At 29.4% G+C, this 21,256-nt stretch overlaps 1 protein-coding gene across 3 annotated transcripts in view; it reads left to right on the top strand.

Moving 5' to 3' along the window:
- LOC103572918 (frequenin-1) overlaps positions 1-13,250 on the top strand; it is a 61,201-nt gene extending 47,951 nt beyond the window's left edge. Inside the window, exons 2-9 of one of the 3 annotated variants that reach the window (XM_053738689.1) lie at positions 136-307; positions 379-514; positions 7,890-7,914; positions 8,002-8,050; positions 8,161-8,250; positions 8,399-8,477; positions 9,073-9,161; positions 12,674-13,250. In XM_053738689.1, coding sequence (XP_053594664.1) covers positions 451-514; positions 7,890-7,914; positions 8,002-8,050; positions 8,161-8,250; positions 8,399-8,477; positions 9,073-9,161; positions 12,674-12,850 — 573 coding nt within the window. In that variant the 5' untranslated portion in view covers positions 136-307; positions 379-450 and the 3' untranslated portion in view covers positions 12,851-13,250. Of the gene's footprint in view, positions 1-135; positions 515-7,889; positions 7,915-8,001; positions 8,051-8,160; positions 8,251-8,398; positions 8,478-9,072; positions 9,162-12,673 lie in introns of all 3 variants that reach the window. The other 2 variants (XM_053738688.1, XM_053738690.1) reach the window with 2 other exon arrangements.
- The last annotated feature ends 8,006 nt before the right edge of the window (positions 13,251-21,256 follow it).

The raw sequence follows: 21,256 nt of genomic DNA, 5'->3' as shown, positions 1-21,256 counted from the left end.
AGTGCAGCGAGATTCCCTCCGTCATATGTTAAAATTTTTTGAGCAACGTTTACATTGACTTATCAATTTATTATTTTTTTTTTTCATTGTAGAAATAGAATAATAAAAAACATAAGAGATGCTCTTGCTTAACAGGTAGAATTGTCTCCCAATGGTGCGTCTATCGGGACTCAACGTGAGGATAAAAAATAAAAATGTTATAAGTAGGTTTTGAATTGTGGCGTTCATGAGCATGATAGAAATGAAAAAAAAAAGGCGTTAGTATTTTTTATCATATTTTAAAGAAGAGGAACAAAAATTAGATAACGTAAATAGCTCAGCAAATAAGAAATACAATTTTGTAAAGTATCCAAAACACTATAGCCTTAACTATATTAGGTGAAAGAAAATTGAAGGTAACTGAAAAGAGTTAAATTAACTGTGAATATAAGCTTAGTTACTCAAGTGAACATGGGCAAGAAAAACAGCAAACTCAAGCAGGACACAATCGATAGGCTTACTACAGATACATATTGTAAGTATTTTACGAAAGAAAAATTTTCCCAGTGTTCCTTTTCTTTTCTTAATATAAATATCTTGATAATTATTCGTAATTTTTAACTTCCCGCTAAAAAAATCGACGATTTTCAAAAATTTCGGGAAATTGTTTTCACCCCGATTTTCGAAAATCGAGTTTTCATCAGATGTCGACGTTTTAAGGTCCTAGGAAGCTATTCTGACTATTTTCAGAATGATGTCCGTGTGTGTGTGTGTATGTATGTAAACTCTTTGTAACTTTTTAACTAATGAATCGATTTGGATGGTTGAGGTGGCAATCGAAAGAGCTTGTTGGCCGTCAACTTTCCTGAAAATTTCAAATCATTTGATCGAATAGACTCGAAAATAGTTGCGAATTACGAAAAAAAAAAAAATTTTTTTTTTAGTTTTTTATTGATTTCTCAGAAACGACTCATACGATCGACTTCAAAATGTAATCAGCTCTAGTACTCAATAAAACGCGTCGATTGCCACCTCAAACATCAAAATCGGATAATTCGTTCGAGAGTTATCGCGGGAGAAAGAAATGGTGAAAAACGGTTTTTTCTAAATATTTTCGAAACGACTGACGCGATCGATTTCAAATTTTAATTAGCTCTAGAATTCAATAAAACGCGCCAATTGCCGCCTTAGACATCTCAATCGGTTAATTTGTTCGAGAGATATCGCGGGAGAAACAAATGGTGGATAATGGTTTTTTCCAAATATTTTCGAAATGACTGACCCGATTAATTCCAAATTTTTTTTTTTTAGTATTTTGAAAGTATTTCAAAAACGACTTGATGAATCAATTCAAAAATCTGATCAGTTATAGAACTCAATAAAACATGTCGATTGTCGCCTTGAACGTCTTAATCGGTTTATTCGTTCGAGAGATATCGTTTGAAAAAAAATCGTAAAAAACGTTTTCTTTCGAAAACAAAGGCATACAAAAGTATTTTCGAGCTCAAAGAGTAAATGTATCTACAACAATTTTCTGAGCTCAAGGAGCTCGAAATAGGCGGGAAGTTTTGGGGCTGGCCCGCAGGGTCAACCGACAGACCGATTTTTTTTTTAATGGCAATCAAAATAAATATACTTATCCAAAAAATTAAAGAAACAAAAAAATTTTATAAATTTTTTAGTGATTTTTGGAAGGCTGTATTTTCGTGAAAAATGATCGCACCGAAAAAAAAAAAAAAAAAAAAAAAAAAAAAGCAAATTGAAGCTCGAAATCTCTAGTTTAAAAATTTGTGGAATCATAAGAATTCGGTCGAGACAAAATTTTTCTAAATTTTCTAGTTTTGTTTTTAGGTCTACGGGCCCGGGAATATTTTTTTGGAAAAACTAATTCATGGCTTGTTTAGGAAATTTATTTAGCTACAATTTGCTTTTTTTTGTTTTTCTGTATGACAATTCGCTGCTGAGATATCAGCCTTCAAATACAATAGGATCCTTTTGTCTTTGATTATTGATAACTCAGCAACTAATGGTCGCACAGTAACTTAAAGGGAAGTTTGAGAAACTTGAATAAAATCCCTATAAGCTTCATTTTCGACTTTGAAAAAAAAAAATTTTTTTTATCATCCTTAATATCAATTTGAAAAACCCACGAAAAATGGTCATTTTCGGGTTTTTTAGTCAACTCCTCGCTACTTTGCAAATATTGATGGAAAGGTTAATTTTGCCAGGTGATTTCACAGCTAATGTACCTCTAAAAACCGTGTAAGTTTTCAGAATGATCTATTGAACCGTTTGCCCGGGCCGATTGCTCAAACTTTTATAAAACAATTAAAGGAACAAGTTTTGTCAAATTTGTGTAAATTACCAAAAAATGAAAAAAATAATTTTTTTCGGATTCTCTTTCATTTTTGAGTCAGTTATTCAGTACATATGAAGTAAGGAGAAAAAGAAAAATTTTTTTCCAAAAAACGAGATAAAACAAGAATTTTTTTACTTTTTTATCTCCCGCTAATTTCATTAGATGTCGACGTTTTGAGATCCTAGGTAGCTATTCTGACTATTTTCAGAATTATGCCCGAGTTTGTGTGTGTGTGTGTGTGTGTGTGTGTGTGTGTGTGTGTGTGTGTGTGTGTGTGTGTGTGTGTGTGTGTGTGTGTGTGTGTGTGTGTGTGTGTGTGTGTGTGTGTAAACTCTTCATAACTTTTTAACTAATAAACCGATTTAGATGGTTAAGGCGGCAATCGAGAGACCTTTTTGGCCATCAACTTTTCTGAAAATTTCAAATCATTTAATCAAGTGGACTCGAAGATATTGGCCAATAACAAAAAAAAAAATTTTTATTTTTTTATTGATTTCTGAGAAAAGACTTATACGATCGACTTCAAAATCTAATCAGCTCTAGAACTCAATAAAACGCGTCAATTGCCGCTTCAGCTATCATAATTGGATGATTCGTTTAAGAGTTATCGCGAGAGAAAAAAATGGGTAAAAATGGTTTTTTGCGAATATCTTTGAAACACTTTAACGTAACAATTTCAAAATCTGATCAGCTCTAGAACTCAATAAAAGACATCGATTGCCGACCCAACCATAAAAATTGGTTCATTCGTTCGTGAGATATCATAAGAGAAAAAAATGCTAAAAACAATTTTTTTCGAAAACAACGGCATACAAAAATATTTTCGAACTCGAAGAGCTCAAAAATGTTTTCACAACAATGCTTTCGAGCTCAAGGAGCTTGAAGTTTTGGGGCTGGCCCGCAGCGTGAGCCGATGCACAGATTTTTTTTTTATGTTTTACTCGGGGGTTTTTCTTTTTTTTTCGTTTTTCAACGAACTCAACTGGACTATATAAATTTTAATCCAAAAAGTTTTTGTTAAAATTACGATGTTAAGTAGCAAAATATTTAACCTACATAGTGTATTTTAAAATAAGACATTTAATAATTGATGCTAATAAAACTATAGTCCACGATTACAATGAACAGGGTGTTTTTTAACCTTGCCAAGTTTAGCCCCTTTATTAATAGATCTTAATAAGGGCGCCACTGGAAGATAAAACTCGGCCTTCCAGAACCGGAGATGTTAATGTTAAAACTTCAGGGTCGTTGAAATATATATAAGAGTGAGGAAATTGAGGAATTAAATTTATTGTACACAATATTTATTCAATATAATTGTGAACCTTTATTTATTAATTAACAATTTTGTCCAGTGGGCTTCAATATTTACTTATAACTAATTTATCACGCAAATTGTCCACCGGACTTTATACTCTTACACAATTGAGTCCTCTCGACTTTATTAATAGTAGCCTGATCCCCCGGATCTTATTCAAAATGAGCCCTCTGGACTTTATTACTATTGGCCACCGGCCTGATCCCCTGGATCTAATACTTTTACAACAATCAACATAAAATCGGCAATTTGCCAGATCCTCTGGATCTAATTATTGAAAATAATTAATTAAAATTTTAATTCCCCTGGAATTATTGTATCTCACATACACACACACACACACACACACAATTCTATTTAATTTATTGTCTCCTGGACGTAACTCACACACACACACACACACACACACACACACACACACACACACACACACACACACACACACACACGCACACACACACACACACACAATTTTTTTCACTAATTAATCGCCGCAATTGCAAAAATTAATTTTACTGACTCTATAATTTTAATCTTTTAATGATAATAACTAATGACAATTTTTATTTTACAAAATTTTCCAATCACCAGCTTTGAGAATTTGAAAATTCTTGGTGTTGAAAAATGACGCCACGCGCTCACGTTATTTCTCTCTCTATTTCACGCGTCTACTGCTGTCTCTCTCTAATTCGTGTACTACTTGTCTTCGCATACAAATTTTACTTGGAACAATTTATATATTTAACTGACATCAACTTATCAATAAACTTTAATTAATTAATCTTTTCTTTTTATCATGATTTTTACAGCACTGAGTTTCAGGATTAATTTTACTTATCAGTCTTATTAATTATTGCCTTGATTTTAATGTTTATGAAAATAATTTTGAATTTTCTTAATTACTGAATTATAAATTATTATTTCTGGCTTTCCCGCCAAGAAACTTAATTATATTTATTATGCAATTAATCAGTAAATTCTGGCTTGTATGCCGAGAATTTATCAGACGGACCGCATGCTTATTTTATGAATTCTGGCTTTCCCGCCGAGAATTTTATTAAATATAATTTAAATTTGGAAATGGCAACCCCGGGTCGAAAAATTTGATCTGTTTTTAATCAACTAAAAATTTTAAGTTATTTTTATTCAATTTTATTTTTTATTTATATTTAATTAATATGTGAATTTTAATCTAGTTTTGCCCTTACTATTCCTTATTTAGACTATTTTCAGATTTATTTTCAATAATTTTTGGTCTGTTTTTATTCTTATTTAGATCAAAATCAGACTTTTTCTGTCAATTGTTTTTAGTCTGTTTTTGTTTTAATCTAGATCAAAATCAGACTTTTTCTGTCAATTATTTTTAGTCTGATTTTGATCTATATTCGATCAAAAACAGATTAAAATTTTTTTGTTATAATTATAATGATAAATAATATGAAGAAAAAAATTAATGAAAGTTTGATATTTTTTTACACATTGAAATAAAATAATATTTATTTAATAAATAAATTAGCCTCAATTAACATATAGATATTACTTTAAAAAAATTTAACTTTATCCTCCTTCTTTTCTTCTGATAGTGCACCCTAGTAACTGAGACTCTCTTTGAACATTCATTCTGAGAATGATCAACTATTTTTCTCTGGCTTCTTCTACCTCCAACTTATTCAATTCCTTATCATCATCTGTTAGATATTTTTATAAATACAGAAATTTATTATTATAAGTTTATATTCAAAATGAAAGAAAATCTTAATTTAAAGAATAATTGGTGAAAAACCTTGCCATTAAAAAATGAATTATTCTAAGGAACTCAAAGATTGTGCGACACTGAGTAATCTTAATTAAAAAAAAAAAATTACGTGGCAAAATTTTTTTTCAATTCTTTGCTTCATTAAAAGCGTTATATAAAAGCAATAAATTTGAATTCAAAAAATAATTAAGAAAAAAAATTATCATTTCCATTTATGGACAAAATTAATTACTACATGATTTATTAAAAATAACAAGAATGAATAAAGTTCAATTAAACTTACTGCTCATGGAAAGTGATTCGGGATTATCTAGATATAGAGGATTATTTAAATTTTCTTGATATTTGAAACGTGCTGTTGCTATTTCGTATTACAATGTCACAGAGGAATATTTCAATACGGTTTTTACTGTCAGAATATTTTTCGATTTTATTCAGTGAATTAAAGAAATTTTTGTTGAGATTTTAACGCCAATTTTACTACTTTCGTTAAATATTATTAATATTCTATCAAGACAACTAAAAAATATAGCTGTCAGATAATCATTAACTGCCGCCATTTTTAAACAAAAGACACTAAATAAATAGTAAACAAAAAAAAATCCATTCTAGACCTTAGAATACTTTTTATAAATTTTTTCTAGACATAAATGAAATTATTATAAGTCCACGATTTAATCTAGTTTTGTCCTTGCACAATTTCAGAACAAAAATTTTTCTAAGTTCCAGAATTAATCTAGTTTTGTCTTTCTGTATCGCAATTGTTTTTTTAAAACAGCAGATCAATACAGCTTAAAATTTTTATAAAAGACCAAAAACAGATCAACTAGTTTAAATACAGACCAATTAGTCCAAATGCAGTGCACTTAGACTAAAATCAGTCCAAATATTTCGATCCGGGAGCTTACGATTAATTAATTAATGATTACGAACCTGATTAAAATTAATAATAAACTATGGCTTTCCGCCGACAATTTATTTATCTCAAGATTATTTACATCCGGGTCCAACATGTATCGTAGCGTCTTCTAATACCTCCTGCTGAGTTCCGTTCCTTTATCTCCTTCTTTTCTTCCCGCCGGATACAAGAAATCATTAATTATTTATTACAAAACTCATAGCTTCAGGAAGTTCCACTCATAACCTCTCTCAAGTTTTTATATTTACCTTTGTTTTTCCAATTGCGGTCACCCGTCCGATGGCTGCCCATACAAAAGCTGCTAGAGTTGAATGACGGGGTCCTACTTGGCCCAGCACTGGGGAACCTAGTTTTGGCACACCTATATTGGCCCATGCTTGGCTTAAGATTAGGTACCAAGTCCTGGCCATTACAATGATTACCCGGGCTTGGGCCAAGACTGGGTAACCTAACCTTCGGCGTTTAATAAGTAGATCATATAAATGTATCAGTTCAACATTAGTAGGTTTGTCCAGTAGCTACCGTTCGGACCCAGCAATCAGAAGGACGGCAGTTCGCGCCCAGAGCCCAGCAGAATTTGCACCGAGTTTTTTTCACATCATTTCCCTCCCTCAGATAGTTTAAACGTTAATGATCATGAACTCTACGAGGTTAATAATAACAAAGTTTTTTTTTAATTAAATTTATTCGTTTCCTCGACTATGTGTCATTGTGCCTTCGTCACTTACTTATCAAATCTAGGTTCGCAACCCTCCAGCAGTTTTCGTAAATTAACCACTCCTTTTTTGATTTTAATTGGGTCTGGAAGACGGCCTCTTAAATTATCGCTTCCGGGGACAAGTCGAAAAACTAGACCACGTGTGTTTGTCAACGCACGGTAATTATCCAACCGCGGGAAAAATAAAATATTTTAATTTAAATTATTTAATTTAATCGAATTTTACTCCGTTACAAATGTTAACATTGTAAATTCTAGTGGAATTTTCTTTCCATGTAATATTAAAGATTCCGCTGTTATTGATTTCTTTGCTTTATTACTAATGCTATTGTATGAATTAACTACGGACAATTTATAGAAATGTCATCAAGCATTCACTTCAAAATACTTATTGCAGTGACATAGATTTACAATGTTTGTTATACTTTTTCCACTTTTTTTTATACTTTATCTGTGACTTGATAAATTTTGAAGATCATAATCTAAACATTGCTAAACAAAAATGAAATTTTGGAAATTTTTAAAATATATGAAAATAACAATAAATAACAATAAAAAACAAAAATAATAGTCAATTTTTCTATTCTGATGACTGTGTTATTTTTTAAGTTGACATTTTATAAAGCACTTACTTTACAGAACAGTTGTTCATTAAAGCTCGTTAAATTATATAAATCTTAAATTTCTTAAAACACCTTGTTATTTTACTTTCCCTTAGTCTTTCATATATGCATATGATTTTTTTTTTGGTACATTTTTCTCGCCCTCTCTATTATCATATTTTCAAGAGCAATAAAAGTTTCAACATCATCATTAACAACGTCTTTTTTTTTGTTCCAGTTACTGAGAAAGAAATTCGACAGTGGTGAGTTTGCTTCTAAGTCCACAAAAAAAAAAAAAAATAATAATTTGTTTATTAATAACTGAAGTCAAAAGTTCATTTCTTTGTTAGGCATAAGGGGTTTCTCAAGGATTGTCCTGATGGTCTTCTAACAGAACAAGTAATTGATATATATATATATATATATATATATATATATATATATATATATATATATATAATTTTACTTGTATTTCTAAATATTATAACATTTTGACCATTTATTTTTAGGGATTTATCAAGATATACAAACAGTTCTTTCCACAAGGAGATCCGTCTAAATTTGCTTCACTTGTGTTCAGAGTTTTTGACGAGAATAATGTGAGGAATTACTATTTATTATTTTAATCTTGTGCTATTTTATAATCAGTAATTTTGTATATGCTTTTGACTTGACAAACACTTGTGGAATTACTAATTTTTCAATAGTTTTTTTTTCAACACGTTTTTTTTTTTTTTTTTTTTAAAGGATGGAACGATAGAATTCGAAGAATTTATAAGAGCACTTTCAGTCACATCTCGAGGAAATCTCGACGAAAAGTTACACTGTGAGTATTTAAAAAGTCATTCGAGAAAAATGTAAGCAATATCGAGTAGCCATTAAAAGTTCCACTCTCTAAATATATATTGGAAAAATTCAACGGATTAATTTCATTGCTCCAACCGATCAATTTTATTACTCCAACAACTCGACTTTGTTAATGTAAACAAAAAATTTTATTTTTTTTTTTGCGCAACAAATTACTTTTGTTGCTTTTTTACTCTTTAATAACTACAATCATAATACTTTTTCCATAACCTGTATCGAAAGTTTAAATTTTTGCTTCGTTTAAAAGGAAGAAAGTCGTTTATTTCTTTTTTAAGAAAACAAATGATGAAAATTAGCGCAAGAGCTAATTTTCACACAAACAGAGCAAAAAATTTAAACTTTCAGGTAGAAATCTGGTGAAAAATTGTATACATACCACGGAAAAAAGCAGGACGTCTCAATCCGCATGTTTGCCATCCTTGCTTAAGGCTCGGGTAGGCAATTATACACGTGTTTTAAAATGTCCTATTTTCCTTCCTAGTTGCGTAACATACTATTTCATATGTGAGATGCATTAAAAAAGATTAGCACGATCAAATGAATCGATGTTTCAGGGGCTTTTCGTTTGTATGATGTCGATAATGATGGATACATAACACGTGATGAAATGTACAACATCGTAGATGCAATATACCAGATGGTGGTAAGCTTCCTTAATTTTTAATACATTTAAATATTTTAGGATTGACATCATAAACAGATATCATTATTTGAAGTAAGAAGTCTATTACTTTATTTTATATTTTCAATAAACGATAATTACAAAAAAACTACGTGGAATAAAATATTTACAAATTTAAATTAAAAAATCCCAACTTTTCTTGAAACTTTGTACTCGACAGTACGATCATTTTATTAAAAATCATATAAATTCGAGCTTGTACGGAAATATTTGGCTTGTTTCGTTCATTCTAGATCTTAAAGGCTAGAATAAATTTGCTGTTACCTCTCATAGAAGTAAAAAATTTAAATACTCTTGCTATTTACTAACAGTTTTTAAACTATGAAAAACGGTTTATTTATGGTTGTAATGTATGAAACATAAACAGTTTTCAGATGAAAATAAAACCGTGATCGAATAATTTGATAAAAAACTGTTACTTAGGGGGATTTTAACTTACCCAGTAACTTATCCAACATGAGGAATGTGAAAAACTGATGTATGAAATTTTCCTTTATTTGAATGTAAACAATTAAATGGAATTACTAACGACTATGGCAGGATTCTTGATCTATGCTTTAGTAATATGGACATCTCAATCGATAAAACATTCATGCTCACAACAGAGAATAAGCACTATCCTGCATTAAAAATTTGTCTTGAGTTCTGATCTAGACTGACATCTGAAAATTTTCCTACGTTCGTATTTAAGAGCATTGACTATGTTAAACTTAATAGTTTTTTTCTTAGAACGAACTGGATTGACCTGTACAAAATTGATACGGTTGACGATAAAGTCAATTGGTTCTATAATAAAGTCTTCGAAGGAATCTCACAATTTGTTCTGGTTTACTCGAAGAAAACTACTGATTATCCATGTTGATTCTCAAGAGAACTGATAAAGAAAATCAAGGTCAAAAAGGCTGCCCATGCTACTTATAAAAAGAGAAAAACAAGGTCTAAGTACAAGAATTTTAGCAGTCTCAAGTTAGAGTGCAAAAATCTTGGGGCTGAGTGTTACTAAAACTACGTTGCTAAGGCTGAAACCCTAATGAGAACGGACTCAAAAGAGTTCTGGAGATTTATTAAAAACAAAAAGCAGAGTAACCTTGACATAACATCTATAATGAATTGGAATGAGTGATCAGCAAGCACAGGTAAAGAAGTCACTAATTTATTTGCGACTTTCTTTGAGAGTACGTATACGCCGGACACGCATGCTGATAATGCGAATATAAATATGAACAAAGAAGGGCCTAGAGACCATGATGTGAATTTGTCTAATCTTAAAGTAACTTTCGATGAAGTATTCAAGCAGCTAACTTAATATCAAAAAAGTAGCGGGGCCTGATGGTCTTCTGAATATTTTTCTGCGAAACTGTGCTGTGGGGCTCAGTGAACCAATTACACACATCTTCAGACAATCTTTACTCCGTGGTGTTTTTCCAGAGCAATGGAAGGTGTCATATGTTACCCCAATTCACAAATCTGGGCCGAGATCTGGTGTAACTAACTACCGACCTGTATGCATTCAGTCAGCTATTGCCAAGTTACTAGAGAAGCTAATTTTACCTCAGCTTACTTTTACATTCGAAAATATCATCACGACGAGGCAACATGGGTTTATCAGCGGCAGATCCACAACTACAATAAAGTTGATCATGATATCCTGCCACGCAAGCTAAATGAATATAGTGTCATTGGAAATGCATTCGAATGGCTCCGCTCATACCTGACTGGCAGATATTTACTAGTCAGAGTGGATGGGCACATCTCGAATGAATATGAAGTTACGTTCAGGGTCCCGCAAGGTTCTCATCTTGGACCAATCCTATTCAATATATTCGTTAATGATATCGGCAGCAAGCTTATATCCGAATACTTGTTGTATGCAGATGATTTGAAGATATTTAGAAAAATAACCGGTGAGATCGATGTCGATATACTACAGAACGATTTCAACGAGATTCACAATTGGTGTCAAGTCAATAAGCTTAACTTAAGCATAAAAAAATGTGCAGTGATGTCTTTTTCCTGGTCTCACATCAGAATCCCAACTGGGTATTTCCTTGGTGATCAGCGTGTTCAGGAAGTCTCAGGCATCAAAGATCTAGGCATTGTCGTTGATAACAAGTTAACCTTTGCCAAACATGTAGACAAGGTCACTCTTCAGGCCTTCAAAACTACATTTATTTTTTAAATATCTCGAAAACTATGATAGTTACTATAATGATCCAAAGCTTGTTCTGAAAAGGATACTTGAGGCTATGAAAAAAAAAAAAAAAAAAAAAAAAAAAAAAAAAAAAAAAAAATATTGAAAAATGACAAATTTGTCAAATTTTAAATTCTTGAAATTCGTCAATAATGACGACTGACATTAAATTTTTGGCTCAAGTTTTTTTGTATATCACCTTATTTGTGATTTTGCAAAAATATGAATTTTTGAATTTCATTAAAAAAATTTTTTTTTTTTTCTTAATTTTTTTGTTAACTAAAGTTACGCCATCACGTAATTTAGTAAATTTCAGCAATCAAAATTTCACTTATTGTCATAATAATTTGAAGAAGACCATCATCGACAGTTATATTTTTATTTATTTGGTATCTATCGACTGTATTTTTTACTTTTTAAAAAATATGAATTTTTGAACTTTATTATATAACTTTTGTTTTTTTTTTTATTTTTAATTAAGTAAAGTTGAGAAATTAATCATTTTTGGGAATTTCAGCAGTCAAAATTTCGCTTATTGACGTAATAATATAAAAAAAGACCATTACTGACGGTTACATCTTAATTTATTTGATATCTATCAAATAAATAAAAATATAGCCGTCAATGGCACACTTCTAGTCGCATGCAGATTATCGTTTAACCCACAAAAATGTCGCGGTAACAGTTGAATCAGCAAAAAGCTACTTAGAGAACAAAACCACGAGCACTAAAATAATACTCATATCGCATTAATGATAAAAAAAAAATATGTTCAATTCGTGCGGTGTTGTCGATTACCTACACGAGCGAATGAGCGCACTGACTTCATTCATGCGCTCATCTTCGCTCGCGTGGGCAATCGACAACTTACCGCACTAGTTGTACAATACAGTGTTGTATAGTCTTCTTACAGTTGAATAATAGTTTTTAAATGATTTTTCACGCATTATAAAACATCATTTAATTTACAGTTTTCGTTTAGTTATGTTTTCGTTATGTGATGATTTTAAAATCGCACAATACAAATATTTATCAACCGTTAATTTATTGTCAGATAACAGTTTTTCACTTTTGGTAGGGTATATTTTTTGATACGCTTAAAGTATAAGAACTAGAAAATTAATGTTAAAACCAACACAAGCTTTATGTTGTTATCTCTTAAATTGACACAAAAAATAGAATCTGAATAACAAATTAACTACGATTATCTAATGCTTAAGTTTTAATCCTATAAAAATCTATTTAACCAACTTTTTATATACTTGAAATTAAATTTTTTTAGGGTCAACAACTGCACGCAGAGGACGAAAATACACCTCAAAAAAGAGTCGATAAAATATTTGATCAAATGGATAAAAATCACGACGATAAACTTACCCTTGATGAATTTCGAGAAGGTAGTAAAGCAGACCCGAGAATTGTTCAAGCTCTTTCACTTGGTGGAGGGGAACCTGGATAATATTGATTTAAAACTCAATAATCACATTATAATAATTCTTATATTATTTATTATCTTTGTTATTGTTATCAACGAGCAATATTTAATCAATTATTAATTTCAGAATTCAAAAAATTGAGTTTAAATATTATTTCTACTAATTGAGAAATATCAATCAAACATTAATTCTTCTATGTTCATTTGTTTCTTTTATTTTTTCTTATTAACCATCGTATACATGAAAAAGCTCAATGATTTTAACCAAAGAAAAAATAAATCGTTAAGAAAAATACAAAATATTCGTCACAAATGTTAATTCGGAACGTAAAAGAAAGAAAAACAATAAATGTCATTGTTGACTCAAAAATTTACGTAGATAGATGATTTATTTTCGATAATTTCAAATTTATATTCTTGACAAATTAAAAAAAAAAAAGAAATTAAAAATGATTATCGTCTGTTTGATAATATAGGAAAGAAAGTAATGACGTTTCAAAGAAATAGATTAAAAAAAAAAACGAAAAATATCATTAGGAACAGTAATCTTGAAAATATCGGCCTACTAATAATATATATCTGAAGCATTCAACTGAAAGATTAAATATAAAAAAATTATAAAATACATTTTTAAAATAATTATTACCATCCAATCAATGGGCTTTAATAAAGCTCAGATTATGTTTTTATTTAAATCTTTACACTTAAGATTTTTGAAATTAATGATCTCATATACCCAAATCATGTAAACGTCCTTTATTTATATATACACTTAAAATCATTTTACAGCGCACAAAAAATTGATTTATATAATAATATTCAATATTTTTATTACATTAAATATAAATGTTCAATATTTCAAATATAGCTAATAAGAATAATTCTCATAATTTCGGTCGTTTCAGAGTTATAAAAAAAAAAAAAAAATTACTATCACTTTTACAACTATTACAATTAAAAAATCTTGAACCTATCGTTTATAACAAAAATTAATAAAGTTATTACGTGTTACAAGCTTTTATAAAATAATAGGCTATACGATATGTGATATATTATAGAATCCGTTTTGTGTTGAACGGTTAGAATTCTATTCATTCTCAATTAATCTTATGAATTTCCGATAAACTGTGTCTTACACGCACTACACTTTTTAAATTTTTCTTCGTAACCATCGAAAAATAATTAATGTTAAATTTTTTGACTACGTCCGCAGTCAATCAATAAGTCAAGCAATAAATCTTTTAAATATAGGAAGTTTGAGAAAGAGAGTTTTTCATTGAAACTCTTTACTTTTCAATAGTATTCAAGTAAATGAAACTATCAATTCAGTAATGATCTAATACTTGTGCACACTTTTATTAGTAGTGTCTTCAATTAATTTCAAATCAAATTATTATACATAAATATTCATTCTCTAAATATCTGGACTTGTTTGTCAATGTTTGAATCTATATTCCAAATTATCCTCAATAGAATAAAAAAGGACAGGTAAAAGCTAGAAAATTTTAGCAGCAAAGATATTTCATAATAGAAACTCAAATAATTGTTGTTTGCTATCAAATTCATTTAGATAAAATTTTTAAATTCTTAGAAATTACCAGTGATTGTGAGAAAAATTTAAACAGAGTGACGTATTTGTTATGAAAGTAATTATAGGCAAAATTATGAATGAACTAAGTAAGTCAACCACTATACTTTTTTATTGTTCTTGTTGTTAATGTTTCAATTTTTCAAATCTTATCTCAATTGCGACCTTACAAAGATTAGTATGTCAGATGTAATTTTGAGTATTTGTTGCAATAGTCAACAATATAGTTTTTTTGTTACCAATCAATAATTCTACTTTAGCTATTGAAGAAAACAAAAAAATACATTTGGTTTTATGTAGGAATTCATGAATAAACCCATTGGAAATAGTTTTTTTATTCCCAAGCTTATGTAGAAAATTATAGGTAACTGGATTCATATAAAAAATTACACAGGAATAATTGAATATCTGATTGAATATATGGAAGGCTTAAACGGAAATAAACTGTTAGAGACATGACATAATTTATAATCTACCCGAGACGGTATAAATTTCTATAAGAAACAATATGGAAATTCATATAAAAATATTACAAAAGAATTCATGTAAGAGTCTATGATGGATTTCTGTATGAGATTTTTTTAAATACATGTAAAAACTCATTAATTAATTGACTTAAATAGCTCGAAGAAACTATAGACGCACTCTTTAAATGAACAAGACACATTGGAAATATTAATTAACAGTTATAAAACATTGTAAAATTAACTTTAAAAATTTTCACTTCTTTGTTTTTCTTAATAATCACACGATATAAAATCTTTTAGCCAATAATTTTTTGAGAAACTCTGATGTATCGGCTACCTAAATGTAGATAGCCATTAAAGTAATTTAATCAGTCTTACTGATATTAACGCTTTACACACCTTCAACAGAAAGTAAATGTGGAATTACTATGCAAATCGTACATATTTGTTATTAATTTTGAAAAAAATTTATAATAGCATTTGAATCTGAAGAAATTTAAAACATGTAAAAAAAACTGGTTTATCAGTTGACCCTGCAGGCCAACTCCAAAACTTCCCACTGTTTTCGAGTTCGTTGAAGTCAAAAAAATTGTTGTGAATACATTTTCGAACTCTTCGAGCTCGAAAATACTTTTGTATCCCGTTGTTTCCGGAAAAAAAATTTTTACCAATTTTTATTCAACAATATCTCTCAAACGAATTAACCGATTGAGACGCTTGAAGTAGCCATCGACGCGTTTCATTGAGTTCTAGAGCTTATCAGATTTTGAAATTGATTTATCGAGTCGTTTTTGAGAGATTTCGAAAACACTAAAAAAATTTTTTTTTTTTTTTTCATTCTTTCGTTAACGGTTTCTCTTAAACGAATGAACTGATTTTTGATGGTTGAAGTGGCATTCGACGCGGTTTGTGAAGTTTTAGAGCCCAATTGATTTTGGAATCAATCCATCGAGCACATTAAAAGTTATCCAAAAAAAAAAACCTTTTTGAAAAAATTTTAATTTGTGCGTATCTGCGTTAGTATGTATCCGTGAGCTCTGGCAAACAGTATCATACGTAAAAATAAGAATTTAAAAAGAAAAGAAATTATGAGAAATTCATATTTACAAAAAAAAAAAAAGTTGAATTCAAATTTCTTTTAAAACTTAAAATAATTGATAATATTGAAAGTAATTAATAAAATAAAATCTTTGAAAACATTAAAATAGCAAATAAAAGGGTACTAAAGGAACCCACCACATGAGTGAATTTCGGTAACGACTGAACCTGAATCTCATAAACTGAGGTAGTGGGGAATGTGAGCGCACGCTGTAGGCTATCACTTTGGCGCCGTGCGTACTATTTTGTCCGACTTCGCCGTTAAAGGGTTAACCCCTTAATATTGATATTAAGAGGTGTATCGTCACGATCATTCGTTTTTTGACAGAAATTTCATTTTTTACCCAAAACTCGTAAATCATCTACACGGAAAAAAAATATTGTGCTCACCACTCAACGGTATCGTGATATTCACTCTCCTCGGTTGGTTATACTTTGTATACGGAAAGTGTTGGTCTATCGGATCGTGATTATTACGATCCAGGGGGATCCCGAAATCATAAGATCGTTTTGCTATAGTAACGATCCGTTCTGTTATAATAATGGCAAATGCCCATGAAAAATTTGAGGTTAAAATAGATGAATTTTTAACTTTAACTTCATTACAATTTTATTTTTAGTTGAAATTAATAATTACATGTTAACAATTCTAATAAGTGCAATAAAAAATTATTATTTAATATCAAGAAATGTAATCAAGTAATAAAATATACGTAAGTAATTGATCTAAATTTTTTATTTAATACTTTGGTTATGAGTACTCGAGTCAAAAAACAAATTCGGATTTAAGTCTGAAAGTTCTCAATTAGGTTTTTGAGGATCAATTTAGAATTTTAAGATTGACAACAGTATAGAAAGTTATCCTAGTTTAGTCCTCAAAGCAATCATTACGACCAATTTTACCACTTTGAGGACTAAACTAGGATAACATAATCTGGATTAGAGGCTCAAGATACTTAAAACATACAGGAATAATTTTATCCACATTTGAATCTCAAAAGTCTCATTCGATGTATTTCCCCCCCCCCCTTTTTCTATCTAAAATTTTGTAAAGTCCGAAGTATAACTTTTCATTCGTTTAGGATTTTGAGGTCTTGGTTACAATTTAAAATCGATAAATTATTCGCAATTAGGCTTCATAGTTCTTTTTGAGGATTTTGAATACTAAGGTAGAGTTATTTTCTGGGCGGCAAATAAAACATCATAGGAATTGAGGCTTTTAAGGACTAAAATTCCATTTTTTTTTTGACTTGGGTAGTGGCGCTTGAGAAGTAGATCGCGATAATCACGATCCGTTTTGGTATGATATGGATACGTTAACTGACGATCACTATACATTTAAGTATATTCACAACCCGTAGGAGCATTATAATAAGTATCTAGTGTTTCATTCATATTGATATATATATCGTGAAAATCAAGTAAGGATTTAGTACTAATCACGATACAACTGTCGCTCTCCGTTGGTGAGCGATAAGCGCAATAGTTTTTTTTCCGTGTATCTGAAAAATTTGAGCAATGAATATCCTTAAAGGAAATTCCATTCCCTACAAAAAATCTTCTTTAGTTAATTGACGTAAAGCGAGCCGTTTCCTTGTAACCGTGCCTTGAATATTGATTTGTTTTTCAAATACTTTGTTTCTATTTTGGATTAATGTAACTATTAGAAGTATTAAAATTTTTTCCAGTCAAGATAAATATTTTTGGAGGAAATTTAATGCTCTACAAAAAAGGTTTCAAAAGTTATTCAATGTTGAAGTTGAGTCAAAACGACTTAAATAACCTGAATAACTTTGTAAGGAGTGAATTTAGCAAAAAATGTTAAGAGACCTTTTTTAAAGAACATTAAATTTCCTTCAAAAATATTGTTCGTGACGAGAAAAAATTTCAATATTTCTAGCAGTTACAAAAATCCAAAATAGGAACAAAGAATTTAAAAAACAAATCAATACTTAAGGCACGGTTATGAGGAAACCGCTCGTTTTACGTCAATTAACTAAAAGAGATTTGTTTGTAGGGAATTCAATTTCCTTTAAAGATATTCATTGCTCAAACTTTTCAGATATATGATTTACGAGTTTTGAGTAAAAAATGAAATTTCTGCCAAAAAACGAATCGTCGTAATAATACATCTCTTAATATTAATATTAAGGGCTCAAACTTGCACAATTTTTTTTTACAATCACCAGAAATAGTATTTTCACAGTATCGAAAGGAAAAATAATAGTCGATTTTTTTGGTCTAGTTTAATATACACTTAACATGGAGCAAATCATTTTTCTTAATTAGGGTAATGAATTTATTATCTCTTTCATGATGCTACTTTGTATTTATTAAAGTGATCAAAGTCTCTAGAGTGCACACTCGAACTTAATTAATCAGCACGCGTATGTGATAATCAATGGAACATCAGTTGGAATTTATAATTTTACTTATCTTTATTAATTGATATGACATAACACCAATACTTATGTTTATTATTTTTGATAAGTCACTATAATTGAATAAATAATTTAATTTCATGCAGTATTAATCATTTTTATAATAATAAAGTAAATAATTTTTATAACTGCGACTGCATAGCAATGTCTTTATAAGTTAAATGGTGTCGTTCTTTGTGGATTAATTATATAAACTATTATATATATATCGAACGACATCAAGGATGATACTCGATGCCACAAGATGTATGACATAAAGTAAAAAACCTTGTACCTGATCTCTCCATGTATTTTTATACATATATCTAGTAAAATTGAGTAAATATAGATATGTTAATACATGACTGATCAGGTAATGAGTCTCTTACCTTAGTACAAATTTACTTTATATTGAAATTAACACATACGGTGAAAGACCTAGTACCCGATCAGAGAAGTAGTACTCGATCACTCTATGTATTTGTAAATCTATATTTAGTAATGATAGATATGAGAATACATGAGTAAGCAGGTACTAGTTTCTACGACGTCACTGGGTTTCTTATCTTATATTATGAATACAAATCGAATCAATTGTTAAACTACTAAATGTGCTAAAACTTAAAAATTATTAGAGTCTTAAAACCATGTTTATAAAACTATATTTTTAAAAAAAAGATTAAATTTATTTGATTGAATAACAAGTAATCAAGTCCGGTTATGTATTATGTAATTATTTTCATTTAATTTTTTGAATTTAATTTTATGATTATTGGAAAATGGAACAACGATAATTAATAAAGTTTATTTTTGCAACTCATTGTAAGAAAGCACGTATCTGATTGGTTAAAAATAACACTACAAAGAATAAATATTGCGAAAAATATCCACATTGTTCGTGAAAAATATAACAAATCTACACTTTTTATACATACGTGTAGATATACTATATATTAGTCACTAAAAGATCCAACAAAAAACCCAATAAACAGCCGTCTCGAGTTAGGACAACGGAAAGTCCCAGACTATAGAAAATCATCTTATTTTATTTAATTATAATGAAGGTACAATTCACTATATGAACCTTGATTCAAAACTCTACTTATTTTTGTTGAGTATCTATATATTGAAAATAATAAAAATAATTTAAAATTATTATAAAAACTTATTACATCATATTTAATTGTTACTGTTATTATTTAATAATCTTTCACATCAGAAATAAGACAGGAATTAATTTGATATTAATACAATTGAATATTAATTCAGGTTAATCAATAAATTAAATTCAATGAAGTGTCTTTTTTTACCAATAAAAGACATTCTTCCTTACCACTCGATGCAAAAACTATTGTAACGAATTGAGTAGGAAGGGCTTTCGACACTCGTGTGTTGGTAACACTCGCCTAACAGCTCGTGAACCAATCACACTCGTTGTCGAAAGCGCCTTCCACTCGATGCGTTAATATACTATAATGTATTTATTGTTTACAATTTTTAAATCGATCTATCTGTAAAGTTTAAAATGTTTGTTATTTATCGTTAACAAATAAGATAAATTTATCTTAGCTATTATAATTATTGCTGTAATCATTATTACGGTCATTATTTTATAAACGTTCTGTGATAACGATTAACAATCAACAATTAATTACAAAAGATAATAAAGTTAAAAATTGCGCAGTGCTCCATAATTGTTATGAAAAAGTAAAAGAATAATGTGGTGTGAATTTTTTTTTCGTCAGAAGTGGTTAAGTAAAATTAAGAAACAGGTAATTAAGCTGTAATTTGCAAATTGTTGTTAAAGTCTGCCGCTTAAGAATACGCTGTAATGAATTTTTTCAAAAATTCAAAATAAAAAACAAAAAAAAAAAAACAAAAAAAAAAAAAATTAAGGCGATAATTAAAGAATTAGAAAAAAATATTAATAATATTTATACTAAAAAGTGATACCTTAGATTGTTGGTAATAATGTTACAGCATGGAATGCGCTTTGTTATGTTGTATATTTATAACCATATCGTAATTCTATAATCAATGATATGGAAAACAATAAAGTAATTTAAAGCACATAATGGAGATTTTTTATTTTATTAGTTTCTCAAATACATGTAAACGCTTATATTTTTGTTTCCAAAAAATGTCCGATTTAGTATTAAAAAGAGGTTATCAGATATTTTTGGCTAAGTTTTTCTTAGAAACACAATCTTCAAATACAAATTACTGACTGCTTATGATATAGTAATAGTTTACCTAACAAATAAAAAAAAATCGGAATTTCCCTAAGTTTTTTTTGGCTGCTGGTCGGTAGCATGCTCGGAAAATTAGCAAATTTATCACAGGACCTGCCTAGGATATCACAAAGATATCCTGTATTTAATATCCACGGACTAACAATTATATTCAATATTTTATCTAAACAAATTATCGAAATGTTCGAAATTTTTATTTCATTTTTATCCAGACACTTTATTCGCTACCTGAATCGTAGAGTTCTTACTAGGGCTTATGGTCTTGGCTCTCTCATTGAGATTTATCTTTAATGGAGTCTTATTCAAATGCTTAATAATCGAAACTACCAACGCTATCTTGCGTTTATTTTTTTTTTTCAATGCCCAGGCCCTCAAGTATTAGTTTCGTCCCTGAAGATTTGAGTTTGGCTGCTCACGCGTGGCTGCTAGTTTCAGTCTCATTAAGATCAATAGCATTGCTAATCATGATGATGGTAATTGCCAGAGTGATAACATTTCTTTTCCACCTGCTGAGTAAAAATTATCTGATAGTAAAATTACTCGATCAACAGATGAAAGTTGTAGCTTAGACGATATCAATGAAAATTTAGATTACGAAGAATTAG

This window comes from Microplitis demolitor, chromosome 4 (assembly GCF_026212275.2).
Source record: "Microplitis demolitor isolate Queensland-Clemson2020A chromosome 4, iyMicDemo2.1a, whole genome shotgun sequence".
Taxonomy (NCBI): Eukaryota; Metazoa; Arthropoda; class Insecta; order Hymenoptera; family Braconidae; genus Microplitis; species Microplitis demolitor.
The sequence above is the reverse complement of the archived record's forward strand: the minus strand, read 5'-3'. Positions and strand labels throughout refer to the sequence as shown.